This window comes from Bidens hawaiensis, unplaced genomic scaffold (genome assembly GCF_021521415.1).
Source record: "Bidens hawaiensis isolate Kalapana, Puna unplaced genomic scaffold, B.hawaiensis_p1.1 tig00017168_1, whole genome shotgun sequence".
In the NCBI taxonomy this organism is placed as follows: Eukaryota; Viridiplantae; Streptophyta; class Magnoliopsida; order Asterales; family Asteraceae; genus Bidens; species Bidens hawaiensis.
Window position 1 is genome coordinate 235,514 of NW_027492600.1, and position 10,441 is coordinate 245,954.

At 32.4% G+C, this 10,441-nt stretch overlaps 2 protein-coding genes across 2 annotated transcripts; one reads left to right on the forward strand and one right to left on the reverse strand.

The window, feature by feature from the left end:
• Positions 1 to 241: 241 nt before the first annotated feature.
• LOC143553356 (acyl-CoA-binding domain-containing protein 4-like) lies at positions 242 to 5,021 on the reverse strand. The gene is made up of 14 exons (XM_077043378.1): positions 4,959 to 5,021; positions 3,454 to 3,559; positions 3,230 to 3,307; positions 3,018 to 3,137; positions 2,849 to 2,915; positions 2,697 to 2,758; positions 2,396 to 2,535; positions 2,111 to 2,237; positions 1,914 to 2,028; positions 1,748 to 1,834; positions 1,575 to 1,660; positions 1,164 to 1,463; positions 747 to 806; positions 242 to 652 (listed from the first exon to the last, which is right to left on the reverse strand). Exons 2-14 carry the CDS (start codon positions 3,547 to 3,549, stop codon positions 488 to 490), a joined length of 1,503 nt encoding a protein of 500 aa, XP_076899493.1. The 5' UTR covers positions 3,550 to 3,559; positions 4,959 to 5,021; the 3' UTR covers positions 242 to 487.
• A 4,255-nt stretch (positions 5,022 to 9,276) lies between these two features.
• On the forward strand, positions 9,277 to 9,642 carry LOC143553375 (protein S40-2-like). Its single transcript, XM_077043387.1, has one exon. The coding sequence runs from the start codon at positions 9,277 to 9,279 to the stop codon at positions 9,640 to 9,642; it is 366 nt and encodes a 121-aa protein (XP_076899502.1).
• Positions 9,643 to 10,441: the final 799 nt, after the last annotated feature.

The following is a 10,441-nucleotide window of genomic DNA, read 5'->3' on the forward strand; positions in this document are numbered from 1 at the left end:
ATAGAAAGTTATAAACACGCTGTACCTGCTTCCCGACAAGACTCAACACATATCACATAATAACCAAAGTTGAATCAGGTTAACAAAAAGTCTCCAATATCAAGGCCATATGGACACCTTTGAGGACATAAGTGACCGATTTTAGGAAAAGAGGCTGCAACGGTTGACTATATGTCTTCGTTTCTTTGTTAAAGTAAATCGATGAAAACCAACGAGAAATCATAATCAGACCATTCTACCATTTGCTTTTGAACAAGCCAAACATTAATAATCAAATGAATAAAGCTGTAACCGAAAAAACAAATAAAAAATTTAATATAAAAGTTCAAAAGGTAAAATTACCATTACATGGTGACAAAACGGAGAAGCTGTTTCGTATAAGGTGATTAAAGAAGTGTATTGGGCAGTATTTGTTTTTATAAAGATGGAATATTTAGTCTTTAAGGTGTGATTATAAGCTTGAAAGTTTGAACCGTTTTAACCAAATCTATCCAGCTATCCACCTCCAAACACCACCCGAACCTTGGGCTTGGGTAGTTGAAGCAAGCTCCATGTCCTGTTCAAGTGCCGAGTTTTGTGAACGAAGTTCTTGAACCTGTTGCTCAATGGACTGCATTGATGATAGTTTCTTCTGTAGATCCACGATCTGCGCCTGAAGTCGCCATAATCAATAGATTGTAATATTAGCCATCATAAGAGGCGCTGAAAAAAAATACTCGGAAGTAGCCATTATGAGAAGAAAATACCTCTAGATCATCACATCTTGATCTCTCGGAAGCCAGTTGGTTTTGAACAGAATGCAATTCCTGCAGTGAATAGAAGTTAGAAAGTAATGTGAAATTAATCATCACTTAAATAACTCAATTAGCAACCTTAAAAATTTTGTTCGATTCAGGTTATTATTTATTAATCTCAAACGCGTAAATAAAAGCATTTGCGAAACAGTGAACATGTTGAAAGTCAACAAAACTGTTTTCTCAATGTATGCAACCTCCTAAATCACTTAATTTTTAAGTTATGGCTTATTATTGTAATATATTTAGTACACTGGTTATTTTTTAAAACACTTAAGACAAACAAAAGAGTGTTTTCAGGTCAAATCAACCGGAACTGGTTCATACTAAAAATGACCAGTTTGACCCGAACCTTTTTTGACCATTTACCTTGGACAAGTCAACATGAGCACCCTTAAGGTCTTCAAGTTTTTCCATCATCGCAGAATTTTCTGCTTCAACCTCTTTAATGGTTGATTCCAATGTTTTTTTCTCTTCTTTTATCACATTAATTTCAACTGAAAGATCCACTTTAGGTTTCAAACCGATATTTGTAAAGTCTAAGCTTTCAGATTTGGCTAGAGCATATGCTGCAGTTACAGAAGCTGCTGCAGCTGCAGCTGCAGCTGCTGGCGACTGAAAGATCTTTGGATGTTTAGAATCTGTTGGTTTAGGTCTCATCACAAATACCTTTGTTCATAGAAAGCACATAACAGTTATGATTAGAAACCCATAGTGAGATCAACAAATGATAACAGAAAAAATGAATAATTTAACTGAAAACCGTAATTATCTCAATACCTCATTGCTGTATTTCCCATTATAGCCCCCAAAAGCAACCAAATACTGATCACCGTCTAAGAACACTGATGACACAGAGAGCCCTTTGTTTCAGATCAAAAAAAGAAAATTAAATAGAATAAAATACAATTCATGTAAATTTTAGCTTAAATGAAAGCATAAAATGGTTACCTCACTGGCGAGTGGGTGTCTTCCCTTCACATTTGTCAACACTGAGATAACAAGTTTGTTCATATCCATCACCAATGTCTCTAAGGCACCTACAACAATAGGTCATATGTAGGTTGTATAAATAAGTGAAAATACAACTTATTGATGTATTCATATTTACAATAGTACCATTTCTATTATCGCCACCACCAACTATAAACCACTTTTCGTCAATAGAGACACCAGCATGACCTGCCCTAGGAGACACCAAATCACCTTGAATCGGTGGTTGAGACCATTCTAACTGCACTTCAGAAGATATTTTGTTATTTTAAAAGTAAGAGTTAAATTAGAACGAAACGTCTAAACCATAAAAAGGGGCTTACTGTCTCCAAATCCAGCACGTGGAGATCATTGAAGAAAATTGAATGTGTACATCCGCCAAATATTTGAAGGTAACGGTTTGCATGTACTGTGGAAGTATGATCGAATCTGGGTGCTGGAGGAGTCTGTCTATTAAAGCAGAAGATATCAATGCATGAACGTGTCAAAGCATGCAATTAGGTTTGAATTCCTACATAAATTCAAATCAAGAAAAAAAAGAATATACATACATATATATATATAATATATATGTAAATAGAAAGAGATTGCTTGTGAAATAAACTTACATTGTCTCGACAACATTCCATGTCATTGTCTCCAGATCTAGAACATGAACGTCATTCATAAGCTGTCTATGTTTGTCTTCTCCACCAAACATTACGAGTTTTGAAGCAACCAATGAAACAGATTGTCCACCACGAGCTACCTATAAGATACACTACACAGTAAGTAATGATATTGACTGAATTTGAAAAAAACAAGAAAGTAAAGTAAATGATGTCATTTGCATAATGTTCATATTGACTGATATTGCAGAGTGTACAAACAATAACTAGTGAATAACATATTATGAGGCTTGCTAATTACCGGAACTTTTCCTGTGGCTTCCATCACCCCACACACATGTGATTCAAGATCGATAAAACGCACTACAAGTTAATCAACAACCACAAAGCTTCAGTTAGAACAAAATACTTGTTCAGACCAGAAGTCAGAACATCTGTGTTGAAAGATTAAACCTGTCACATTATCAGATGCATTCCTTGAGTGACCACCAACTAAGAGTACTTTGTTTCCCCACTTAATCTACATTTAGATGGGTGTTAAAGAGCATAGTTAGTGAAAACAGAAACTAGTAGAAGCTACAAGTCTACAACAGAGAATCAGAGATGAATGAAAATAGCTCACCATACTATGACCAGATATAGCAGGGAAAACTTCTGGTAGTGTACTATCATTAACATTTTCAGCATCTACCTTTGTGCTTAGTGAAACTGTTGACCAGCTTAAAGTCTTCAAATCAAATGCCTGCCACCATAAGTTATGGTACATAACCACCTTAATGAGTATAGGATTTACTTGTAATAAGAAAATATACACTGGCATAACAATAATTATACCTGAACATCAGATAGGTATCGCCCGTTACGACTTCCACCAACAATGTATAGCTTTTCATCTACGACTACTGCAGCATGCTACATTGAAAGAAGAAAAGGGCATTGAGATGAAAGAACACCAAAATAATCCTTTAAGAAACGAATAAAAAAGTATAATACAGCTGAATAAAAGTGAAACTGAAACTGTTGCTTCCAAAATTCTAAAAAAAAAGATATGAGTGAACCTTATAACGGGCTGGTGGTCGTTTCCCAGCTACCGGAAGGGCAACCCATTGATCATATTCTAAAGCTGAACGCCAATTTTCACTATCTGTTCCCATATTAGCCTTCCTAGAGGTTGATCATCATAGTCAGATTAGAGAGCTCGAGCGCTCAACAATAAATGAACAAACTAAGAAGTAAGAAGTAAACATAAAAATAAGACCTTCCTGCCCCCACAGATATTCAAACTTTTATCTAGTTAGATGGTTCTCAATGAGCAAATAAGTAAAATTAGCTTCAAATTAAACCAAAATATGCAATGTTGCAATTTGAATGGCACATGCTTTAGACAATTCATTTTCAAAAACTAGTTTCCAAATTAGGTCTTTAACTAAACAATGCACATATGAGTTTTCTCATCTATTTCACAGTCAACTCAATTAGAAAAAGGACAGATCAGCAGATCCATTGCATTTTAGCACAGAACATACATCACTTTCCTGAATCCAAAGTATTTCTACGGATAATATATTGAAGATCAAACGCCTTGTTGAATGTGCGCACTAAACTTGATGCATTATCCTCTAAATCTAACTCATTCTCAAATAACATCTAGTCCCAATAATCTTCCATTTGCCAGCACTAATCAATAATTGCTCAACATTTAACCCAATTAAATGGCACATGCTTTAGACAATTCATCAGTTGATTAAATTCATACTAACCAGTTTCCAAATTGCGTCTTCAACTAAACAATGCACATATGTGTTTGCTCATCAATTTCACAATCAATCCGATTAAGAAAACCGAGAGATCCTCAGATCCATTGCATTTCAAAACAGACAGCACAGCAACTTCCTGAATCCAAACTATTTCTACAGATTAGATATTGAAGATCAAAAGCCTTGCTGAATGTATGCACTAGACATTATAAATTTCTAATCACCATCATCATTATCCTCTAATCTAACTCATTCTCTACTAACATCTAAACCTAATAATCATCCATTCGCCCTAACCAACAACCGTTCAACATTTGATCCAATTGAATGACACATGCTTTAGACAATATTTTCAAATCAAACTTACTCTCATATAAACCAGTTTACAAATTAAGTCTTCAACTAAACAACACACATATGCACACTTTCTCATCTATTTCACAATTCATTCAATTAAAAAAAAATGATAAAATCATCAGAAGACCAGATCCATTGCATACAATCAACATACATCAGTTTCCTGAATCCAAAGTATTTCCACAAGATCAGATACCTAAGATCCAAAGCCTTGTTAAATGTACACACTAATTTCATACTATTTCTAATCAATTACATCATTATCCTCCTCTAATAAACCTAACTCACTCTCCACTAACAGCATCTAAACCTAATAATCACCAATCGTTTAATCGTTCAACGTATTATCCAATTGAACAGAGCTTCATCAGTTACATTAACTAAATACAGTAGATCACACATATATACAAAATATTCCGAATATCAATTGTTTTAAGCAAATATATTACCTGAATTGGTGTATGTTTCCTTCGAATTCGAGTTGCTGATGAGTATAAAAGAAGAGATGTAATGTACCGTCGTTTTGATCTGGTAGACGTCAAGTAGTAATGTAATGCAGTCTTCGCCTGATTTACAGAGCTGAAATTTAAAGAGTCCAGAGTATGGTACAACTGATAATGCAGTTGGTACAAGTTGGATTTAAAGTGCCCTTTTGGATTTAAAATAACTTGCGTGTAACAAATAGTCAAAAGAGTTAGATTCATTTCCATTATTCCACGTGGATTGGATTTTTACGGAGTTTTCTTGGAAAATTGAAGTTAAAAGCTACGGGATTTCTCATTGAGGTCCGTTCTATATGCGTTTTTAAGATTTTAAGTGTCCAAAACGAGCATTGTTTTAAAAACTGGCATTGTACTCTTATGGGATTTGTAACAAAAATGGTAGAACCGGTTGAATCGAGGGTTCAACCGAGTTGAATAGTTTAATTTGTAATTTCATATGAAGAAACTCTAATTTAAAAAACAACATTAAAGTACATTAGTAAACATCACACATGAGCTAAACATCACACATAAACAATGATCGAAGAAAATAGAAAGTTTGCACTTTGTATATGGAATTAATCAATTACAAAATATGTAAAAAAAACCAACCTTGGATTTGCATGATGCAAAATTGGTTGATTAACGAATCATTGTTTACAGTGTTTAGTCGTTTTAATTTTATCCGCTAGGTTAAAAGTCATTTTTAAAAAATATGGGCGCCCAAATATATATCAACAATCTCTTGGTTTCAAAACCGGTTTGCAGGTTTAAACCTGCATTTTTTTAAAAAAATGACGGTACGATGTTTTAGCAAACCACCTAAAAATACTGGGCTCTAAATACCGGCTACCTTACCAAAATCCGGCCTGTACGTACCGGTTTTTAAACAACGAAAACAAGTATGGAAATGACATATATATATATATATATGAAAATTTGACAATAATTGTAATACATATGATAATAAACAAAATAAAGTTATTGTGGCGATAACGTACACAAATAAAAATATTGGGCCTAGATTATTTATCAGTTAAGTACTACTAAAACTTAAGCCCAATTTATCATCTAAGCAAACTGTTTGGCCCATTTTGTCACTAACCTATTCGAAATTAGAAGAGTTTAAATCTATTATTTTGTTTGTAATTGGACTATTGGATAATTTAGGCTCTTTTTATAAACTCAGACCCTAATATAAACATAAGTTATTTCTTATACATAAATTTTTTTTATAAAAATTTGCATGTCCTTGTCAGAATCTAGCTTGACATGGCGGACGAGCCTTGCATGGAGTGAGAGCTAGGCCTGTCAATGGGTGGGGAAGAAACACATTTATATGTTGGATGGTGGTATAATTTGGCAAGAACCAAGAAGGATTAAAAGAACATAAGAAGTTTATATGGTCTATGTTTTAACAACGTGTTCGAAAATGGATTTTCGACCGATTTCCAGCAACTGTTTTCTGTATTGTTTTCCGGTGAAATTTCCTGGTGACTTTTCCAACGAGGTGGCGGCAGTGGGTGACGGTTGTGGTGGCGGTGGGCAGTGGAATAGTGATGGTTATAGGAGATGAGTAAAAATGTAAGTAGGTTTTTGAAATTAAAGTAGTTGATCAAAATAATCTTATTTCTAGCCTTTCTAGAGAAATCAAACTTTTTATTTGAACCCAATATTGATTTTAAAATATATATTATATTTATAACCCTTTTAATGTTTTAAATGGGTAATGCTTGAAGTTCTCATATATTTTATACATTTGTTGTATTTTTATTACACAAGATGTCTTTTATCACATCATTAATCTATATATAAAAGAAAACTAAAAGCTACAATACTCAGGGGGGCTTTTGCACTTTCCTCTTTTGCAGGTTTAAACTTTTGTGATTTTAGTCCTTCAATTTTTAAGTTTTTTCAAATTAGTCTCCTCAAAGTTCTAAATTGTTGTAATTTGATCCCAAACATTCTATTTTGCTATAACTTTGTTTAATTTTACACCCCCCCTAAAGTATTAATGGTTTTAATTTGTTTCATAATTTGTAATTATATATGTATATTTAAGTTACTGATCTTTTTTAATGACCATCATACGAAGTTTTTTTAGCTTTTTTAGTATGTCGTTACGACATGTTTATTTCATCTATGTAGCGTCATTAAAATGAACGTGTATTCACAATAAGTATTTAAGTTTCGTTGAAAATGAAATTGTATACGCAATAGAATATATTTTTTATTGTAAGCTATATTATAGTGAGTGCAGTACCACGTCGATATCGTAATGACCTGAGCTGATACCAACCAAGTTTTTTTTTATATTTATATAAACACTTTTTTATCTAAGTGATAGTTGTTATGTTATGATAAACACACTAGTTAAATATAAAGTGAAAACGCTTGGAAGAATATTCTACAAGAGGATGTCTTTTACAACATTAAATATAATGTGAAAACGCTTGAAAGAATATTCTACAATGGGATGTCTTCCATACATTTTTAGTGTATTAAAATCCTAACATATGCATTTTGATATAAGACTCTTATTTAGGTCAACCATGTTTTCTAAAATTCTAACTATCAATCAAATGGTTTGAGAAATTGTTTGAAAGATGAAACCAAAAAAAGGACCAAGTTTCCACAAAGACATATGCAACAAAAGAATGATCGAAGTATGGACAGTTGATAGCATCTATTTTGAAGGCTCTTTTTACTTTTTAAAAAGTTGAAAACTTCACTTAATCAAGTTTTTTTTTTCAAACTTAAATTATTAACACACTAAAACTCACGACTTCCCGGTCATTTATAGAATTGTAGGTCATATCTAACATTTTAAACATCTTCCACATTATAAGAAAAGCATTAGTAAGTGATAAAAATGTTTTGAATGTTCTTATTGCAATTATTTCAAACACTTAAAAGTTGTAACCTGTGAGTGATGATCTCTATCAAAATCAGGGACAATTTATAAATTTGGTCTCTACATTGACTAAAGATAAAGATAAGTAATTGGTGACACAAACAAATTTATAACTATGTTTTGTGGCATGTTGACCATACATATATGTGTATGTTACGAATTTGCTTGAGGTGTGACTTGAACCCTAGTGTTAACAAATAACAAATATACATATCTAATAAAATCTCATTTTTAACAATTTTTTAACAAAACTCCCGTTGATACATTGGCTCAATATAGCTAGGCTAAACGCCTCGTGTACATAAGACTACATGTATAGACTACATAGCCTAGGGCTAACAATTTATACACGAGATATGAATAAACGGCACGTACCTATACAACTTTAACAGATAGCAAGTAAGGCCTTAACAGGTTTTGTGTACTAAACAGGTAAGCACGAATTTACCTGTTAATTTTCGTGTCTAAAAGGTAAAATACATGTTTACCTGTTAAGTACCTGGTTAGATTTTTATAATTAAATATAAGTATAATTATAAGTTATCCTAAACCCTAAATTCCTAAAACATTCTCACTCTCTGTTTCTCAGCCGTCATCACTCACGACATCCCTCTCTGGCCATCAACTCCTCCTCTGAACTCTGGCCCCGTAGCCGTCGATGCTTCCTCCGGTTGTCACAGCTTGCTACCTCATCATGAACCCTGCTTTAGTAATTTAGTAATCTCTCTTTCGACGAATTTTGTTTAACTAAACAAGTTGTCAAATATGTGTTTCTAAACAACTCTTATCATGTATTATCGTGTATACCAGGTATTAACAGGTTCGTGTTCGTGTTTGGGATACATGTACACGATAAGTTTTCGTGTCGTGTACAGTTATACACATTTCGTGTTCGTATCTTATCGCGTTCCTGTCTTATCATGTACGGGTATACATGATATGTCAGCCCTACATAGGCCTAATAATCAAGTGAATACAGATTATCTCAAATTTTGGATACATAGTTACCATGTTGATAAAAAAAACTAATTTGGTTATTAAATTATCCAAATTAAAAACCCTTCATTGTTACACACGTAATCAAATAGTAAAAAATGATTCTAATATTCTCTACACTTGCATTGGAAAATGTCAAGTCATTTAAACCACTGAGTGCCAATAATTTAATTGACAAAGATGTAAGCACCAAGAAACTCTAGTGTAAAGACTTTGTTTTAATTAAACCCAAAGACTTGTACAAATTGCCAAAAGAAGACTTTGGGAACAAAACCCTTCACATAATGTGTCTTGTACGATTCATATGGATATCCTATAAATTCTAGTGCTTTCCCACCATTTTACAATCTCACACACATCTTCTCATCAGAGAAAATGGGTGATGAACTTGAAGAATCCGACATAGTGTTCGTGCACGTTGAAGTATCGAGTAAACACGATAGTTGTTTCAAATTTGAAAAACGTGAGCTTAAGAGGTTAAAAAGAAGGAAGACAAAGAAGAGGAAGACATCATCGGCTCCAATTAACATACCGGAAAGTAAATCAAGCGTATATGAAGAGTTGTCGCTTGAATCCGATTTATTTGAAGAAGACAATGCAAGTGGACAGATAATTCCACCTCATGTAACATGGGATCGGAAAATAGCCGAGAATGTAGCATATTCGATATGCACCCGACGAAGAGACACCTTGAAGATAAGAGACTTCATTCTCAAAATGACCGGTTTTCATGAAATTTAATTGTTACGTTTGTTTTTCGGTTTATGGAAGAAAAGAAAAGAAAATTGTTTTTAGGGTATTGTTTTATATATTTATTTAAAGGAGAACATTTGTAAAAATTAAAAGTATATATTTTATGTGTATTGAAATTGTATATTTATGAATAAAATAACGATTCCAAATTCTTGTATGTAATAAAAAATAAAAGTTCAATGGCTTGTTCACTCGTTTTTGAACTATTCAACGTTTGTATAGTTTTCTATTCTTTCTGCATGAATTAATACCATGGTTACTTAAATTTTGATTTTGCTATTAGAAGTCAATTTTTAAAAAATTATACAAGTAGCCTTAACAAAAATTTTAACGCGTTACCCACTTTAAACTGATCAAAATCATAGAGGGGTATTCCCACTTTCAAGTGTGCAAAAATATTGACATGAATAATTTAATCTATAACATAAGATAATATGAAATTATGAATTTACTAGCTTCTCTCCCCATTATTACAGGGTTGTTTTACATTATTCGTTTATGATATTTATATATTTTTTGAATTTTAATTTTATTTATTGTAAAAAAATTAATAATATACTTTGGGTTTGATGATGAAAAAGTTTCACAAATAAATAAAATGTTATAATCCGGTTTAAAACTATCTGGGTTTAAGACTTATGACCCGCTTATTTTTTAATAATTTTCAGTATAAAATTGTTTCTTAATTATAAATAGTATTTTTTTTAAAATTGAATATTAATTTTTAGTATATTCTATTTTATATGATTTTCATATCAAATATTTGGTAAGATTAATTTTAAATTTA

Bases quoted from the DNA above. Each gene is read 5' to 3' on its own strand.
- LOC143553356 (XM_077043378.1), bottom strand. From the start codon at position 3,549: ATGGGAACAGATAGTGAAAATTGGCGTTCAGCTTTAGAATATGATCAA. The intron at 1,661-1,747 runs AGGTAACCATTT...TGATCTGAAACA, and splicing joins AAGACACCCACTCGCCAGTG to AAGGGCTCTCTGTGTCATCA. The intron at 653-746 runs GTATTTTCTTCT...TGGCGACTTCAG, and splicing joins CAAGATGTGATGATCTAGAG to GCGCAGATCGTGGATCTACA.
- LOC143553375 (XM_077043387.1), top strand. From the start codon at position 9,277: ATGGGTGATGAACTTGAAGAATCCGACATAGTGTTCGTGCACGTTGAA.